The sequence below is a fragment of the Stereum hirsutum genome, assembly GCF_000264905.1.
Source record: "Stereum hirsutum FP-91666 SS1 unplaced genomic scaffold STEHIscaffold_5, whole genome shotgun sequence".
Taxonomy (NCBI): Eukaryota; Fungi; Basidiomycota; class Agaricomycetes; order Russulales; family Stereaceae; genus Stereum; species Stereum hirsutum.
In genome coordinates this window covers 63,810-82,813 of record NW_006763135.1, presented here as the reverse complement: position 1 = coordinate 82,813, position 19,004 = coordinate 63,810, and the positions used below count along the sequence as shown (strand labels likewise).

The following is a 19,004-nucleotide window of genomic DNA, read 5'->3' as shown; positions in this document are numbered from 1 at the left end:
CGGCAAAAGTCTGCATAGACATTATAGGCAGTGGTGATCACCGGAAAAGTTTCGAAGGAAACTTGCAGCCAGGGTGTGTGTGAGCGGCGAACTTCAACTTTCATTCAGTACATCGTTGGTGTGGCGCGCCACACAGCAACCTCCACACAAAGGATGGCCAACATGGCCTAGAATGGCTCTCCATTATCCCACATTATCTTACAAGGGAGATTGAGACGGTTTTGCGCTTTAATTATGCATGGAAAAATATGGCCATGCGACGGCATGGGTAGGATATGTCCCACATCGGGTGAGTTACAGTGTAGATGGAATCAGGCTCATTCGGCGACTGTTACGCAGCAAAGAAACAGAATGATCCAAGCTGTATTTTGACACATCAGGTATACCGTTGAATGTGTTGTCAGAAAATGGGACTAGATATCATTCCCCAGCTGAAAGCAATGCAGCACGAACGATGCAACGAGTTCAACTAGAAGGCATAGTCGGGTCAACGTCGAGCTTTGGATCTCAATCGTAGATCAATAGCAAGATATCGCGTGTAAGCTGTGGTACAATCGGGGCCAGAAGAGGACTGGCATCTGAGTGTCTAGCAAAGAAACTGAGCGAGCGTGGTGCCCACGGGTGGTGTGAAATTCCTCGGAGAAAGCGAGCCACAGAGTAGCCGGGCACAAGCAATAAATAAACAAGACTCAACAGATGAAGGAGAGGAATGTTTTTATCCCACAGAGCATGAAGATGTCGATGGCACATCCAAGTCACAAGTTGCAAGCTAGTTTACACAAGCTAGCGTGCCGTATGGGCATATGTGCTCATCAGCGTGCAAGCTAGCTTCAAGCTAGCTTGAGCAAGGAAGAATGCCTGAAGAAAGATGAGATTAGCCCAAGATAACGAGCAAAGTGCAGTATAGACGAGAAATGACAAGGCTACTGTGCAGCTGGTGTGATGCTGGCGTGCGTGGGTTCGTCGACAGACGATGAGCGCCACTCACAACCATCATTGACAAGTTTGGGTTCGAAGTCAGCGCGGCAATATCCGGCTCGAACTCTGCTGCTAACTATGTCACGGCTTTCGGTGCGAAACAATTGGTGTATCCCCTCTTATTGATCCACAGGAGTTGAGGAGAAGTTGGCTTGTTTATTTGTACAAAGCACCAAATCGATGACAGTTTATCCTGGGTCAAGTGAATGTATGCTATCGACTCTCATGTTCATTACAACCACGAGCACGGAGGCGTCAACTACATACTAGTACGCTGGTACATGCTGTCTAACTAGGGCGGGCATTGACTGTGTAAAAGCTAGTGCACGCTAAGTTGTCCAAGCTACACACGCGAGGCACCTAACTATGTTAGTTAGCGTGCAAGCTAGCTTGGACAATTCAGCTTGCCCAGCCAAAAGCTAACGCAAGCTAGCAGTTGGCGGGCACAAGCTAGTATTGCACGCTAAATTGTTAACCGTCCGCTCAGAGCATTCAGGACTTCCCTGCGCAAGCTGCATTCTACGCTTTCAAGCGGGATATATTGGCAAAATACTCGTATATGCGCGACGAGATGGAAGGGGAGGGCTTGGATGCGAATACTGCAAACCGACTAGTTTCCCTGGCTTGGGATAAGATGCCTGCAGTGGAGAAGCAATCATGGGCAGAGAAGGCTCGACGTTCGGAGCGTGTCAGTATTACTAACGGTCCCAGCGGTGTAATCCAGAACGATAGGCTTCAAGAACAAATTGATGTATCAAGGCCAGTGTTTTATTCCTGCGATTCGGATTACCGCGTTCTAGTCAAAATAATGATGTATGTTTCCCTTCAGGTACTCCTCAACGTCACACATGCCTGCTCAAGCCGCCTCAGAGCTCCAGTACCCCTCTCATGGCCCACAAAGCTACTTCAACGCTCCACCTCCTTTTGGGTACGGCGACATCAGCATGGGTTCTTCTTCTTCGCCCTACTCTCCAGAAGACTCAATTACTTCCGCTGATACACCGGTGTCTACTGAGTCCTTCTCGCCCTCCTTTGCTTCGCAATACCCATATCATACGGATAGTCCTGAAATATATCACCAAAATCCGGATCCTCAACGCTCACAACGCCCTCCTCTCAGTAAATATTCCTCGCTTGCGAACTGGAATAGGAGCCAATCCTGAACGCGGCCGTGACAGCGGAGACGATGATGCTAGGTAGGATTCTAGACATTCTCGTTCTTCATCTCAACCATCCTTTTAGTATGCATAGTCGTCATCTTCCCTTTCCACTGCCTTGTTTTCGTTTACTGTGCCAAATAAACTAAGAGCTTTCCCTGTGCTATCGAGGCGATCCCAAGCCCCAAGGTCCTTGATATTCTTGGGCCACAATATCACTCTGAGTTCCAATATTCTGAGATCTGGAGGGAAGACGACCGGATATTGAGCGCCAGATGTCAAACGTGGTTCGATACTGATTCGCCGTTTTATCGAATTATGTCCGTCAAAGTGAGTATTGGTATTTCTAGGCCGTCATCCATCGACAACCTTCGTTCTAGGAGATTTTTTCCGTTCGAGTGGGCGTTGCATGCGGTTTCGCTTGCTGAGTTTGCGTGCCAGCGCCGCTGGTAGACATTTGGTAGCCGGAGCACCATCGATCTCATACACCTTGGAGCTCTTGCTATGTGCCATGATGTTACGAGTGCCACATGTCTTTCATTGACTTTGAAATATGTGAGGTACGATCCCTTTGCCGAGGTCAGTGTGGTACTGGGCACTTCATGGTCACAACCGTTGCCAAGCAGAATCTGGACAATTGACTTTATTGAAGCATATCTGCCTAGTTGAGCTGTTGTATCCATACTGAATGTTTCAGATTGGTCCACCAGTTGACACGGTGAAATGGAGAGTGAGACATGGCCGTGTTTGACTGTCTGTAATATAAAAGACTACTGTTACGCAGGCAAGCATCTACATGACCCCTCTCCCTCGACGACCATCTACCTCTAAGCTGATAGCTCGCCTGTGTATTCTCAGTTTACGCCGATTATATGGTAAATAAGTATGAACACAAAGGCAAGAAAATCCTCTTTCACCCCGTATCTTACCATACTTACGTGAGCACACTATCGAAACAGAACTGTTCTTCTCATCGTGGACCCACTCCCTTCCGAGTCTTTGCAGCCTCTCGTAGAGCTCAACTTGAGGCTCAGCTCCCTGCAGGTCACCCGAGTCTTAGGCCACAGAAGTTGACGCCTCGTCTAAGCGAAGAATGGAATACAATGACGCCAGAAGAACGACGACCTTTCGAAACTATAGCCAGTGAACAAGCACGCCAGACCGAAGAAGGTCCCAAACATAACTCGTGGCATATGTTCATGTATCAGCGGCGTCCGTACCTGGAGGATGCATGCAGAGATACTACTGGCCGCGTCAATCAGACGAAACTTATCGGAATATTGAATGAACAATGGCGTCGCATGACAGATGAGGAGAAGGCCCCCTACGTTCTCCAGGCTCAACACTCTCGATATAACGACGGGAATAGTATTTTGGTATGCACCTTCCCCACTGTTTTGCATACTTCCACTGAATATGTGTTGTCGCAGCTCCCTTCTCCGCCGATTAAGCCAGACTTTCCTAACCCAGATAATAGCTACTACGGTGAAAATCTACCGGCATTGTATGTTCTCTCATCCAGTCCTAATGATCATTTAAGCTTACACTTGGGGTCATTTTCATTTCCAGTACCATTACTCCTCCCTCGTCGGCACCGTCTCCCACCGATATCATACCTCCCTCGGCCTCGGTATCCATAGATTACTCTTCGAGCTATGAGGCAGCGTTTTCTTCCAGCTCTGCTTCCACCAACCCCCCTACCCGCCGTTGGTCCTCGCTTTCGAATTGGGATGGGTGCGAGTCGCAAACACATTCAAGACGGCATTCAGAGTAATAGTACTTGAAGTCCCGTTTCATTGCGTACTCCAGTGATAAGGCTCCACATATTTTGTCAAAATGCTTTGCATTGGAAGAGGAGAGATGTACGGCATTGTCTAGAGACTGAGATGTGTCACATAGGTAGAGGGTCGGGTTTCAAGGTTGGTCTATCCGCGCGTAGAAAACACAAGCCACGAAGGTTGGGGAAGGGCGGGGAAGGGCCTGCTATTTTCTTGTATCTTTATATTGTCAATCAGCGAGGATGCCCCGATATAACACAGTATACTGCGCGTCAGGGCCTGCATAGAAGCTTTAGCTCAAAGTAAACAAGGCCGGATGCGCGCGCTATTAGATGTTATCTTGGAGTCGATCCGTCCTGAAAGTCTTACAGTGAACTATGAGGTCCGCATGGGAAAGAGTACAGAAATAGTGTAGACGACGCTAGAGACGTTCATAGTAGCGCCACAGTGGCCCCAACTCCTAAGACGGCGTCTTAGTATACGATCATTGACATTGCACCGCTCGAGCTCAGTCCTTATTGAGGGTCATACCGTTCAATTCTGGTCATCCACGTTATATTTATCCGCATAAATCAACAATCGAAATATTTTCAACATATTGACAGCTCATACAGTACTACTCCCCGGTCCATACAACCAGATCCAGCTGCTCCGATACCTAATGTAAGAATAATAAATGGAGAATGAGATCGGAATCAAAGCCTGAAAAATGATGTTGAAAGGGAGTACCGACCTCGACGAACGTTCAACTTGTCCCATTGGATATATAAAGGGGCAGAGTGCCTCAGAGGCAGAGCTTTGAGCATAATATCATCAACCAAATTGCTCAAGAGACTGAATCCTGGGATAACAGAGGGATAATGAAAGAATACTCACGCCAGCAACGCAAAGATCGGCGCAGCACTCAGCATCGACAGCGCAAGACTGGAGGATAGGCTTGCACTCGATGTCCTCGGTGCGCTGCTCGAGAGCAGCAGCGAAAGCAAGAGGCAAGAAGACGGCGAGGGCGAAGAAAGCGGTCTTGATGGATAACTGCATGGTTGGATGATTCGTTGTTTGGGTGAGGGCTCGAAACGATGAGTGCTGCTGTGTGGGTCCGAATGGATGAGGTACTTCACTAAACGACTGACATGGTTTTATACTGCCGAGGTGGCGCAGATAAATTACATGTGAATTATTACTGGGCGGGACCTGAGCGGGACAGCGGGAGTCGATGGGAAATAAGCGACTGAAGGACGGTTCTGGTTGGACAGTTGGATCGACCACCTTGTTCCCGCTTTTTTCTCAAGGGCTATGTGACTGCGATGAGCGGAGAACCACGTGTTGTTGTCTCTGCACCAGAAGCTACTTTGAATGCGGGATAAAATTCCTAAACATTGGACGAGTATTAGCACAATGCCTCATGTCAATCAAATACACACGCCAAAGCTCCCCGCAGGAATAGATAAAGCTGTCTGAGGTCCCAATTTACCGCACCGCGGTCGATTTGGTTTCTGAGATCGCATCAACGTGTGAGGAGAATGTGCACCATCGTGCATCGGCTGCAACAGCTAATAGAGGCAAGCAAAGATGACCCCTCATTTTCTGCGACGTCAATAAATAGACAGAGTTGGGCATATCTACCGCTGGAATGAGACATTCTGGGTCTGTCCAGAACGAGTGACAACGACCATATTCCACTTCACGACGTAACTCAGCCTTCAGAAGGGTTTTTGAGCTACAGTGCTTCGGTTAGAGTTCCATTCCATAGAAGGTACACCACGATGTTCGAACATGAGACTATTTCCTGTGAATTGCCTTTGAAACACCTGATATGGGAACATCTGCCATGCGGCTTACCTAGAAAGACACTTTAGAGAGGGATATATTTCCAGCGGGGTACGCAACGTTGGTCGAAGTTCTTGATACATTTTGGGGGGCCCGTCTCAATTGTACGTATGCTCCCCCAACTCGCACGCGTGATGAAGTGCAAGAACATGTGCAAGAACGTATGTTCAGGGTACGTGTATCATTTTTCTCTTCGTGCCGTCACTGCCATGAAGCCAGTTCAATACACGAAGTGTCACCGTGCTCCGCAGTCGCCTAATAACTAGGCGGGCATCATGACTTTGAACACCCAAAACTGAATATCTTTCCGAGGATCCTTATAGGCTTGAGCATCGAGAATGAACTCAATCCACCAAGAAGACGTATAGTATGCAACATGGGCATTTTTCCTCGTCACGAATTCCAGAAAAAGACAATCGTGCTGAGCCACGAGGGAGCACCCCGCGTCAGCACTGCACGATGTAAATTTGGGCATGAACGCCTGAAGCCCCAAGATTAGCATGAACGCGCTTCCCTGAGCCACAGTGAGGGCAGTGATTAAGGATAAACGTCTGGCCGGCGACCACGCGCCTGCCCCAAATGAAAGACATCTGAACCTACCTTGCCAGCTCCATCGGCCAAATTGCAAGGCTCGCACGAGCGCACGCGAGAGGCCAAAAGGTCTAGCAAGAGCTAAAATAGGCCCTCGGACGCCATTTCTCTGCGAGAGGCTTGTATCTCTGCCTACGTAAGTAAATTCTCGCGAGAATAGCTCAAAACGCGAGAGCGGGCAAGACTTACTAGATGCGGTGATCTCGAACAACCGTCGCTATCGCACACAAGAGAAAGCATGTATCACGAGTGATTGCAAGATATTACTTTAAGTACACCGGGATCTGATGCCTACAGCGTACACGAGCGAAGAAGGAAAATAATAAGGACGCGGTCACAGCAAATGTACAAGAAGACACGTCGGGATCGCCCGCTGCTATCCAGTCTTCTTCCCATTCAACTTCCTCCTAGCCTTCGGAGGGGCAGGCATCTCCGCACCATCTCCATCAACGGCGTCCTTCGCTTTGCGCTTCTTCGCTGCAGCGGCACCGTTCGTCTTCTTCGTGGACCGAGGTGCTTGTGATCGTAGAATAATCTTCTCTTTCGGCGCAGAGGCCAGTCGGCTCTCAGTGCCAGAGGGGAGCGGCTCGAAGATAGATGATGTTGAAGGTGGCGTCGTGTTCGTAGATGCAGGATAAGACACAGAGACTACGTCTTGAGAGGATGCATGAGAGCCATTAGGAATGTCGGAAGAGTCAATGGAGAGTGATGAGGTCGTGTGCGAGCTGGAAATGCTTGTCGCTGTGCATGCAGTGGGAAATGTGATGATCAGAGATGTAACACAAAACCAATTGGAGGAGGATGCGCACGAGGGGAATGATCGTGGACATTACTGTTGGACACAGGCTCGCTGAGAGACTCGGACACAGAATCCACTGAAGTAGTAACCGCCGTAGAGCCAAGAGAATCTCCAGCGTCGCCAGCAGACCGAGCAGAAACGGAAGCAGCGTCGCCTGTATTTCTTGATGTAGACACGGTCGTGAGATAAGGGTTGTGCTCGGTGGACGTCGCAGCAGGGACGGTGTTCGGGCCTGATCATTGAATCAAGTTAAATTGCGAACATCGGGAAGGTTATTGGACGTACCAGTGCCTAACTCGGTAGCAGCTGACACAGTGGCTTGATAGAGTTCGTCAGAGCAGACTCGACAGGTGTGACAACAGCGAGAGAAGATACACGGGGGACGTACGTCCTGCTGGCGCCACTTCGGGAGAAACCTGAGCAGTGTTCTGCAATCTCGCTCTCTCAAGAACAGAGAGAGGTTCGCCGGCCTGTGCTTTTCGTTTCTTTTGTACATAACCGTCCTCATGGCCAAAACATTTCCTTCATACATGCTTGTGTCAGCGATACTCCGAACGATAACAGAGTAACTCACAAGTTCCAGAATGCTAAAATTGACTTCTTCTTAGCCGGATTCAGTCGGATAAGACTGACGACGGTCGAATATAGCGTGACATTGTGAAATAGCCCGTCTAATTCGACGAACCCATTTCCGGACACGGCGATACGAACCTGTAGAAGTCTGGAAAGCCGTTTATTAGAAACAGTCGAGAGATGACCTACTTGTGTGACACAGTACGCGACAAAATCTTCGGTGACGTTCCGTATGTCGTGCTTCTTGGAATTTCCCCTTTGCATAGGGGCTTTCGGCTCTTCCATGGCGTATGTCGGCCCTTGAAGAACCATCCGCCCAAACTTGTCATGAATTAGTACGTGCCTAATAACACGTTGTATGCGATGATGAAAAGAGTGTAGTACATACTCGTACGAGAAGTTCGGTCTGTGTGAAACCTTCGAGGATATCCTCGGGGTTACACACACCACACGGGTATACCAAACTGGGGAGTTCAGCGTCGGTGATCCTGACGTCGCCTCCTGGGAGTCGCGCTTGGCGGCAGAATCTGTCCAAGATAAACAACGTTAGACAGTGGTGAGCAAGTAAAAGCGAGAAACTTGCTCCACAGGATCAGCATCATACTCTACGAGTAAGCTCGAAGGAGTCAGGAGGCGACCATAGAAGGGGCTCCAGAAACCCCTGTTCTTTTCAGTCGAGGTGGCACCAGCGTATTCCGCGAGAGACTTCTTGAACTTGCAGGAGTCCTCGTTTTTACCGGAGTTCGCAGACGATCTAACCTGTTGGTATACATTAGTAAGCTGTATAATTAATATGAGTCACAAAAATGACGCATATATGCAGCATTGAGCATAGATACAGTAGAGAACCCGCATATATGCAGGTAGACTGAATGCGTGCTGTCGTGCAGGCATATATGCACGTATCAATATCCGTAGATGACCGCATGTACACGGAAGTACATCATTGGGAAACTCCAGCAAACCAACGGCTACGTAGCGTGCAACATACCTTCTGAAGTTTATTCCAAAAGTCCGTGAGATCGCCAGCGTCGACGAATTCGGCCATACACTTAGCGAGGCCGGGAACATGAGCTAGGATGTTTTTGTATGCTCTCTGGCACCTAAGAACCTCATCGTCATCCCTGAACGCACTCAGCTCTGCATCTACCACGGTAGAGAGGAGTATGGTCAAGAGACGAGTACTCACAGACCGTGTACGATACCAATTTTCGTGACGAGGGTCAGGCCTGGTTCGCTGTTCTCCTCGGTCTCTTCAAGCATGACAAGCTCGTCGAGAGCCATACCGACCTCAAAGAGTGTCCTAAGGCCAGTAAAGAGATCGTAGCCACGTGAAATCCAGCGAGATGCCTTGACGAATGGGTTGTTCCTGATAGCAGTAAATCAGTTTAAATTCAAAGATAGAAGTAAATACAAACGCACTCATCTTGTGTGGCATCGTTCTCTACGCTGTCAGACGTGTCGCGAACAGATGTATTGCGGCTCTCGTCAGAGGAAGAGCTGGATGAGGGGGGACAAGAGGAGCTGGAAGAGGAGGACACTGGGGCAGAGGGCATACTGGTGGAGGGGAGGAAGAAGAACGAGCGAGCGGAGGTGCCACGCCCAGGATATAAGTGAACTTGGACGAGGTCGGAGTTTGATTTTGATCGTAGCACGTGGGGTGTTCTCGCCCAATCCGGACGTCTTGCGATCTTGCTATGCACGACCACCATCTGGGCACGCGCTGTACCGTGTACGACGCTCACAAGTAGGTGAAACGAGAATAACTTTCTGACGAACTACAGTGCGAGTGGATCCCTTTCAATGGCCGTCAGAAAATACCTAGCTGTTTGATGGCTTCACTCGAGTGTCGAGTCGACTTTGCAATACTTAATCCGCAGAACCTGCTTGGAACCCGTTATCATCTGCTTGATTCTTGACTCTCAGATCTCGTACGGACGACTCCTTGGTCTTTGAATGCTAGTGGTTTTCCAAAAGCTCTGTTGGGTATTTTCTGCATGACCACCTGGAAAGGTAGTCCATTAGCTTTATGGCTCGACACACTTCATTCTGCGAAGAGGAAGCTCGCATATCATGATGCCAACACTGATCCGCTCAGCGACCGGTGGGTTTTGATCCTCGTCATAAATGTATGTTGAGGAAGGATCACTCTACATGAAGTCGGGGATATTTTCAACGCTATTATCTTTTGAAAAGCACTGACCTCCAGCCGGCAAACTTAACACTTATGGACAGATGGTGGACTGTGAAATGATCACTTGTCTACCTGCAGCTTTCATGGAGTCACCGGCCTTCGAGTTTAAACTGTGCTTCTTGATGGCAGCCATAAGGCATCGCTCATTTATGCTCCGGGTCTCGCTCCATCGGCCCGAACAAATTTACCTTACTTCCTGTATTCTGGGGCTTTCGTTCTCGCGTCTTTCATTGGTCTTTCCCATCACCACCACACCCTCTCCGAATATCTCCAACATGCCTCCAAGGCTCAAATGTCCCGGCTGCAGCAAAGACACTTTTACAACGAATCGCCAGCTCTTGAAACATCGAGAAAAATGTGATCAAGACAGAGCACGGAAGGTTGTACCAGTGAAACGCCCCGGCGCTCCTGCAGCAGATGTTTCTGGGAGCTCAAAACGCATCCATCTCGCTCCACGAAGCGATCTAACAGCGCTACCAGTCGCGTCCAGCAGCGGTTCACATAACACGGTGAATGTCGTCTTTTCTATATCTCTACTTGATTGTAGTAACAATTTTTTCTTTAGGCACCGATCGATATAGATGGCGACTTGCGTATATCACCCATTGAGGACAGTGTCAATGCCGTGAGTTGCACCTCGATTCATCTCTATGTTCACGTAGACTCATCCTGATATCGTTATTCTCTTGGCAAATAGATGATCACAGAGGACAGTATTCTACCCGCCGCCGAAGTGCTCCGTTCTCGACGTTCCGGTCGCCCTATACGTGCACCAAAACGCCTAATCGACTATGTACCGGGTCTTGAAGCCAAGAAGATGTCTCATATTCCGACCCCGAACCCAATCGAACTTCCGCAACCGCCTGCACCTCTGCCTCCCGCCTCTGAACCACTCACGCCACAGCGACCTGCTCCCATACCTGTCACGACAACACCGAACGAACTCGGCGTCTATCGCGTCTATCCAAACAAGCCGTCCCACATACCCGAGCTCGGGGCGTCCCTCGACAGTATATGCGATACTCCAACACTCCAACACCCATCGATTGCATCGGCAACCACGACTTCTACTGGTGGCGGTCTCTCATCCGACCTTCCTTCCGACTCTGACAACCCTTTTGCACCGTTCGAGAACCTAGGCACAGCACTTATGATGTACTGGCACTATTCGGGTCCTCGAGTCAAATCGGGACCGGAGACGACGCGACTCAGTAAGCTGGTTCAACATTTTCCGGCGAGCGACGTGAAGGACTTTAACTTCGCCCGTGAGAGTAAGCGCCTCGACAAGTACCTTGAGGATAGTGCCAATCCTCTACGCTCTGACAGCGGCTGGATTGATTCGTCCGTGACACTGCGATTGCCATGTGCAAAGGTAAAGTGGGAGTCCGAAGAATCCGCGCCTCCTTTGATTGTCGAGCATATTCGTCATCGGAAGATCCTCGACATAGTTCGTGAGGTCTACGGAGACGAGGCTATCGCTCCCACTCTGCACACTACCCCATTCGAGCAATATATACAACCAGAGGAGCCCGGTGGTCTAGACGAGCGGATTTACGGCGAACTGTACTCTTCCCCTGCTATGCTCGAAGCTCACGCTGCGATCTCCTCTCTTCCGCGCCTTCCTGGCGACTCTGACTCTTGTGAATACATCGTCGCACCTTTGCTTCTGGGATCGGACGCAACACATCTAGCCCAATTCGGCGATGCTTCGCTGTGGCCCTTCTACCTGAGGGCTGGCGCTCAGTCAAAATACACGCTGGGCAAGTCATCTTCTCATTCATGTCATCACCTCGCCTACATTCCCTCGGTGAGTTTCTATTATAGTTCATCATACATTTTGATCTCACCATTACATTCGTTCTATATAGCTTCCTGAGACATTCCAGGACACATATCGACAGGCCTACGGACACAGTGCCAAACCCGAAGTCCTCACGCACTGCAAGCGTGATCTCTTCCAGCTTATCTGGGACCTTCTCCTCGATCCTGAGTTTCTTGAGGCATACAAGAATGGTATTCTCGTCCGTTGTGGCGACGGTATTGTTCGCCGCCTCTTCCCTCGCTTCTTCTCATACTCTGCGGACTACCCAGAGAAGTAAGTTTTCCTATTCCCGAATCGTTTTTGCATTGTACTGACACTCCACCTTACTCGCACAGAGTTCTCATCGCAAATATCAAGAACCTCGGCACTTGCCCCTGCCCAAGCTGTCTCGTCAAAAAGCAAGACATTCGGAAGGTCGGCATGAAGTCGGATATGCACACCCGGCAGCAGAAGACTCGCATCGACAACCACCCTCGCCGGGTCCAGGTCGAGCATGCCCGCCGTGCGATCTACGAGTCTGGAGTGCCAGTCAACGCTGCCAGCATAGATGAGATAATGCAATATTCTACCGTTCCTATCCGTGTATGTATCGATTCATTTATCTCCTTCCAGCATTACTGACTATTAGGCTCTATCTAGAACGCATTTTCCAAGCTCGACCAACTCGACCTCCTCGAACAGTTTAATTATTATGTTCTCTTACTAGTCGACCTTCTACACGAGTTTGAACTCGGTGTCTGGAAGGCAATATTCACTCATTTAATTCGTATCATCCTCGCTCTCAAGGAAGGAAAGGAGGATATCCTGAATGAACGGTATATCACTCTTATCTGAACCCCCAGAAGTGCCACAATTGACGTTGTCCAGTTACCGACAGGTGCCTACTTTTGGTCGTGATACGATACGGCGTTTTCATCGAAACGCGTCCCTCATGAAGAAGCTTGCCGCGCGGGATTTTGAGGATCTTTTACAGGTCTGTCATGGTTGTTAAGAGCACCGGTATCGCCAATTCATGCACTCAACTTCTGATCTTTAGTGCGCCATCCCAGTCTTTGAGGGCCTTTTCCCCGACGAACACGACAAAACTATCTCTGACCTCCTTTTCGACCTTTCATCATGGCATGCATACGGAAAAATGCGCCTTCATCTAACGTCTACCTTAGCAGAGTTCGACAACATCTGCATCGAGGCTGGGAACTCGCTGCGAAAGTTCACAGACAAAACCTGCACTTATTTCACAACATTCGAGCTGCCACGAGAGGCTAGAGCCCGGGCGAGACGCGAGCTTCGAATAGCAGAACGCGCCGCCGCCGCCACGAATACCACCTCCGACTACTCGACAACTACTGTCACTACGACTCAGCCTGCGCCACCACCCACCGTCGCCACATCCAAACCCAAACCGTTCAATCTATGTACCTACAAGACACACAGACTAGCTGACTACCCTGATGCTATACGATATATCGGAACTACGGATATTTATAGCACACAATGGGTTTGTTCGCTGAAAATCCAATGTTGTACATTGTCGCTAATCATCGGTGATATATATAGGTAGAAGTGGCACATCCTATTTCAAAGCAACGATTCCAACGGACCAGCAAGAACAATTTTGAGAAGCAGCTAGCTCAGCATGAAGCCCGTGAACGATTCATGCGGCGCCTGTACGCGAACATAATCAAGGAGCACCCTGAGATCGCGGGTGCTGATGTAGAACGCAGTGTAGAACGCGAAACCGGCGACGAAGACCCCGCCTCCCAACAAGTCAAGACAACCAAACGTCGTCGCAAGCGCAATTCAAGAACCGACGAGCCTCTTCCGTACACAAACCCGGAGGATCATCACCACATTGCGCAATCTCAAAGGGATGTCGTCGAGCTCGATACCTGGCTAGATGCACATGGTGGTACTGATCCCGCCCTCAAGGTTTGTCCCTTAGCAACATACTTGTGTCATTCTCTCATTGGGCTTTTTCCTTTTTTTTTGAATCCCTGCAGGACTTCGCTATCCGTTTCATAGATCATGCATATGCACGGCTTATGGGCATCGAGGAGCGTGAGTTCTCACCTGAAGAGCGCGATAACATCGAAATCCAGAAAAACCGCTTCTATCGCCACCGTCGTCTTCGCATCAATTACACCACCTACGACGTTCGTAGAGCTCAGGACTCCATCAATCCTCGAAAGCGTCGCGATATCATGGTGCTTTCGAACGACGAGCGGGATGGCGCACATCCATATTGGTATGCACGCGTCATTTGCGTGTTTCATTGCATGCTACGCCACCGTGGCCTTAACGGCGAAGCGGGGGACTGGCAGCGTTTCGAGTTCCTGTGGGTCCGTTGGTATACCGATCCCGTCAACGACTACGGCTGGGTGAGGAAACGCCTTCCTCGTCTCCGCTTCGTCCACGAAGATGTACCGGATGCCTTTGGCTTCGTCAACCCGGCTGATGTTGTCCGCGGCGCACACATCATTCCTGCGTACCACTATGGCCGTACATCCACACTCCTCGCCAGTCCTTCACTCGCTCGCTCCCATGGCAAGAACATCGAGGACGAGGAGGACGATTGGGACTCCATGTACGTGAATATGTGAGTCTTATATCTTTTATTACCCTCGGATGGGTGTCTCAACCGTTCTCGTGATAATAAACCATATTGCTAGGTTCGTTGATCGAGATATGGTTATGCGTTTCCGCGGCGGTGGTGTAGGGCACAGGAGCACTAGTTCATGCAACGAAAGCCTTCGACTCGATGTCCCGGCAGCCGGTGCATTGTGGCAGGATGATGAAGGAGCCGAGGAAGTCGGAGTCGTACCGGAAGCGGTTGGGGAAGACATTCCAGGAGAAAATGAAGAGGGTGAGGAAGAGGACAACGAGAGCGACTCAGACGAAGAGGATTCTGACGATGACGAGGATTCCGATGACGAAGGAGGGTCAGGCGAAGAGCCGGACGACGGCGACATCCTAGCAGCCGCCGGTTTTGACTCATACTAGTTCTTACATATCGCTGGTTTCCTTCGCACACGATACCAATACTCGAAACAACATACTATTTTTTATGGCACATGTTATAGTACATTGAGTGTTATGGACTAAACGTAGCAAGAGACGAGTCTGGAGATAAATGAGCACGGCAAGCTCAGTCAGCGAAAGTCGGTGGATGGAAAAAGTGGAAAGACACACTAGTAATGCCTTAATCCACTGCCTAAGGAAGCTTCCCATCACATAAATTGGCCCTCTATCCTCTCGAAGTATCGCGCTGGGTCATGTGAGGGTTGCGCGACAGTACGACGGCCGGTCTTGGACAATGAACGAAGCGGTACACGCGACGGATCCACAATTTCACGACTGCCCCGGAAGGGGTTGCCAGGGTGTGGATCCACTATAGGCGCGAGAGAGCAGCACGTCTCAACGTCGAGAGTCGCGTAAGAAAGGAAGGCCAACCTGAAGGTCGACGACGACGAAAATCAACAGCGCACGTAATCAAGCGTATGCACGATGACTGTGTGGCGCTCGTTTCGTCTGGGGTCAACGGCACTGGCAGGCGGTGTCGCCCCTGCCATGCAGCAAGAATGGATGGGCCCGTCGGAGGACTGTGATTCCAGCTCTGCAATGCCTGGTCACTGCTCGCAATTGTGTGCGACGTCCTGCGAGTCCTGACAGAGGCTGACGGGAATGGGTGGCGTTCGGCGAGGTCCGGTGATCCGGAGGCAATCCCAAAATAGTCCGCCAGAGTTGTGCGATTTGGCCGATGTCCGACAACCCTCAATGGTACTCGGAAAAATGCTGGTAGACTCCAACGCCGGTGGTTTCTGTGCGGTGAAGAAGCCTTGTGCACATTCCTAAAGGTCCAAGTGTGAGATATGTTGAAAGTGATTGGAAACTAGTGGAAACATGACCGTGATAGCGATGCTCAGCTTCCAACCCAGGCAGAAGCATAGACACAGAGCCATGATATTATAAGCAGCATCCACGGAGCTAGCATGTGTCTTGTGCGTGCAAGGCTTGGCTACGGTGCTGAGAACGACGGAGGAAACGAGGGCGATCATGCGAACAACCAAGCCTCCCTTGGTCCGGCGTTACAGCGCGTCGGATCGACTCTTTGGGATGGCTTAGAGACTGCAATTAGGAAAATGACGTCGATTTTGACGACATAGGTTTCAGACTACTTATAATGCTGAATTGTGAGGTTGTCTTGGTACGAGTCGGCTGCACGGGATTGAAGCAGAGGGAGCCAGACGGTGACCGAGAGACAGAGAACGAGCTCGTACGAGAAAGCGTCATCGCCAGGTGGTTAGGATAGGCCGAGCCGGCTCAGCCGTAAACTCCGATTGAATGTGAGTGCGGAAGTGTGGCTGGCGATTTTTCTCCCTCTTCGAGTCGAATCGACTGCCAGCGACGCGGCCTAACTATGCACGATTGAGATTCATGGACCTTTGCAAGCGATTTTATACTCTCGTTTCTTCGGAGAATATGTTATGTCGATGAGACTCTGAGAATGCTTTACCCATGAAACGAGATGTGTTTCCCTCGTTCATTCATACACCTCGAAGTACACTGTCATTTCTCCCCATAACCGAATGACCATCAAACTTACATAGATGTTTTTGCACCCAGACCCTCGCCCGACCCTTGTTCACTCTCCTCCAAACCCATTCTCCCCAGCCCTTCCACCTTCTCCACAAAACTTGGACCAATGCAAGGTGCACCCGGTCCGCGCCCAGTCGAATTCATACCACGAGTGCCAAATAACCGTGTACCGGCAGAGTTATGCGCAGATGCAAATCTCATAGCTCCGGAAGGATAACCCTCGACCCCGGTGGTTGTAAGAATGGATGCAGATGGATTGGATGGGTTCTGGAGAGAGACGACGAGGATGACTACACTCAGATATATTCCCTGTGCGAAGTCGTGAGTCAAAGAAATGTGCGGTGAGTGAAAGAGTAAAGAGAGGAAAGATTAGAGTACGTACAGCTACCTGCGGAAGAATGCACTCGAATATACCGTCCGCTAGACCACCTAATATGGAGAGAGCGCTCGCCATTGTGATAATCTACCACCGAAAGATGCGACGTTAATCACGTTTCTGAGTAGTATCTAGCTGCTGTTTGAAGTTACCCAGTATAAGATATAAAGGAACCCTGACTCGACAAGGAGTGTCAAAACTCGTACGACAGCAGACCTGTTCACCATCGCCCCGTCGTCGTGCGAAATACTTGCAGCTATGTCGCGACGACATTGCCTGCGAAGTGTACGTGAACGCCATTGAGAGGATGAAATGGTTGCGGTGACGTGGGGTATGATTGAGTGGCTTGTACTAACCAAAACTTCCAACCGACCAACGATGTAGCCACTACATTCGTGAAGAGAAGTGGGATGAAGAGCGAGAGAGACTCTTTATCGGTCAAGTTGACGTGGTTTCGCGTTTCGTATCGGATCGAGAGTGTACCATCCACAAATGACGCCGCTATAGTATATTTCAATGAATGCAAATCCCACAGGATCAGAAGCCTAAGCTGCCCACTCACCCATGCTACACAGCATGCAGAGCGAAAGAAGAAACCGGACTCGTTTGCTGTATGGATACAGGACCCATGCTCGCCAGCAAACTACACCATCGCTTATTATATACTGATGAAGAAATAGTGGAGAGGTGAGCCTAAATCAAAGCGATATATGCTGTAGGAAGACTTGTTGGACTGACATTCACTCGACTAAAAACTACGAGACACCTGTAGATTTGATCGTACTGGTGAACTGGGGCCAGAGAAGCCGGGTACGAGATCTTTTGTATGTTGATTATGAAGCTCCAGATGTAGGTGATCTCGACAACGCATGCCCCAGAAAACATCACGATTGTCAGAGGGAGGAGAACCCGGCGTGCTTTTGAGCTCTTCAACCCTTGTGTTCTTTCCAAGCCGGTATTGAGTACAAAATCAGTTTCCCTTCCAGTACAGGCAACGACGTGGGATCTGGACTTACATGAGGGTGTACGTCGCCGCGACGAAGAGAACGCTGTATATTCCTGGGAGAGGACGGTCAGCAGTTTGCTGTGGTGCATGGAGAGCCAAGATATACGTACCCCACACACCCATACCTAAAGCTGCCTCGATGACGTCTGTTCTAAGAACGTCGGGCTGAACAGTCGTCACGGTTAGGTTATTGGACATCATATGACTCTCCGTGTAGACGATGGTGTTGATACAATGGTTCTGGAGGGGTTAGAGGACTATGCGTACATTTCAACTCGCCACCGAGAGTTCTTATGGAGCGAGGAGAGCACCCGACGACTTCACTGATGACACAAACAGCGAGATGGCTGGGTTGAAACACCAATAAATCATTCATATCACCATGATATCCAATCCCGAATCATCAAGGCGGGTACTCGAACGCAAGCAGAAACAGATGCCCATATCTTAATGGTACGCCCCTTCACACGCCACGAAGGCTGCGAGAGGATCGATCCGCATATAGGCATTATATCAGTAGCATACCTTAGGGAAGGGACAGCCCTGTATGTTTTCTTCTATCAGATTCGACGGCTGCAGTACAAAAAGATGTGAGACCACAAAGGACTATGGATAGAAAGGAAAACATACCTCAAGACAGGCGTTCTGCCGCACAGTCCAGGTGATATTTGGGCCATCCGCCGCATCATTCGCAGAACCGGAGCATATTCCGTCTATAATGCAGTACGGTCGGCGCCTCCTTTTGATCGTGAAGATTGAAGGGTGCGGAACGGTACACTACACCTGGATGGCATGGCTATCCTCAGTGAAATTGTCTACGGCGACCTCATGCAGCTAAGGATTCATCAGGACAACCCATCAAAATAATGCTCGTCCGTACGTCATTCAAAACGCGAGGTAGAGTCTACGCCCTCAACATGCATGCATAGCTACAATAGCGATGATGGTGAGATTGCGTCGAGACGAGTGCCTTTCACCGTAGAGTGTAATGAAACATGATCTGATGTGATGGTGAGTACGCCTGTCAAGTTTTCGATGGTGGAAACTGAAGTGACTTACTTAAAATAGGTATCGTCTTATTTGAGTCGACACGCAAGGACTGGAAGGAGCATATGCAATCAACAATGAGTGTCCAGTTGTTTTATTGCGCGCAGAGTTTGCTGGCGATCAAGGAGGAAAATTGCGGCAGTGACTCAGGTGAACAAAAATCCACGGTAATGACCCCAAAATGAACTGCACCATTTGTAGCGGCCCTATTCCTGTCTCGACATCTTCATGGTGACGGAGGCCTGGGGATATAGATAGCG

General features: G+C 49.7%; 4 protein-coding genes across 4 annotated transcripts; 2 read left to right on the top strand and 2 right to left on the bottom strand.

Moving 5' to 3' along the window:
* Positions 1–2,931: 2,931 nt before the first annotated feature.
* Positions 2,932–3,909, top strand: STEHIDRAFT_109632 (uncharacterized protein; the record flags this gene model as incomplete). The annotated part of the gene is made up of 4 exons (XM_007302447.1): positions 2,932–3,010; positions 3,141–3,511; positions 3,566–3,639; positions 3,705–3,909. 4 exons carry the CDS (start codon positions 2,932–2,934, stop codon positions 3,907–3,909), a joined length of 729 nt encoding a protein of 242 aa, XP_007302509.1.
* A 2,798-nt stretch (positions 3,910–6,707) lies between these two features.
* Positions 6,708–9,259, bottom strand: STEHIDRAFT_167214 (uncharacterized protein; the record flags this gene model as incomplete). Its single annotated transcript, XM_007302446.1, has 11 exons — positions 6,708–7,072; positions 7,141–7,362; positions 7,416–7,448; positions 7,519–7,652; positions 7,705–7,841; positions 7,893–8,024; positions 8,092–8,230; positions 8,287–8,462; positions 8,695–8,827; positions 8,893–9,072; positions 9,126–9,259. 11 exons carry the CDS (start codon positions 9,257–9,259, stop codon positions 6,708–6,710), a joined length of 1,785 nt encoding a protein of 594 aa, XP_007302508.1.
* A 913-nt stretch (positions 9,260–10,172) lies between these two features.
* On the top strand, positions 10,173–14,719 carry STEHIDRAFT_109630 (uncharacterized protein; the record flags this gene model as incomplete). Its single annotated transcript, XM_007302445.1, has 11 exons — positions 10,173–10,406; positions 10,463–10,522; positions 10,595–11,704; positions 11,766–11,992; positions 12,055–12,301; positions 12,359–12,534; positions 12,587–12,692; positions 12,756–13,217; positions 13,277–13,648; positions 13,720–14,315; positions 14,389–14,719. The coding sequence occupies 11 exons, from the start codon at positions 10,173–10,175 to the stop codon at positions 14,717–14,719; spliced, it is 3,921 nt and encodes a 1,306-aa protein (XP_007302507.1).
* Positions 14,720–16,318: 1,599 nt separating this feature from the next.
* Positions 16,319–17,269, bottom strand: STEHIDRAFT_109629 (uncharacterized protein; the record flags this gene model as incomplete). The annotated part of the gene is made up of 5 exons (XM_007302444.1): positions 16,319–16,624; positions 16,698–16,778; positions 16,844–16,967; positions 17,048–17,192; positions 17,254–17,269. The coding sequence occupies 5 exons, from the start codon at positions 17,267–17,269 to the stop codon at positions 16,319–16,321; spliced, it is 672 nt and encodes a 223-aa protein (XP_007302506.1).
* Between the last annotated feature and the right edge of the window lie 1,735 nt (positions 17,270–19,004).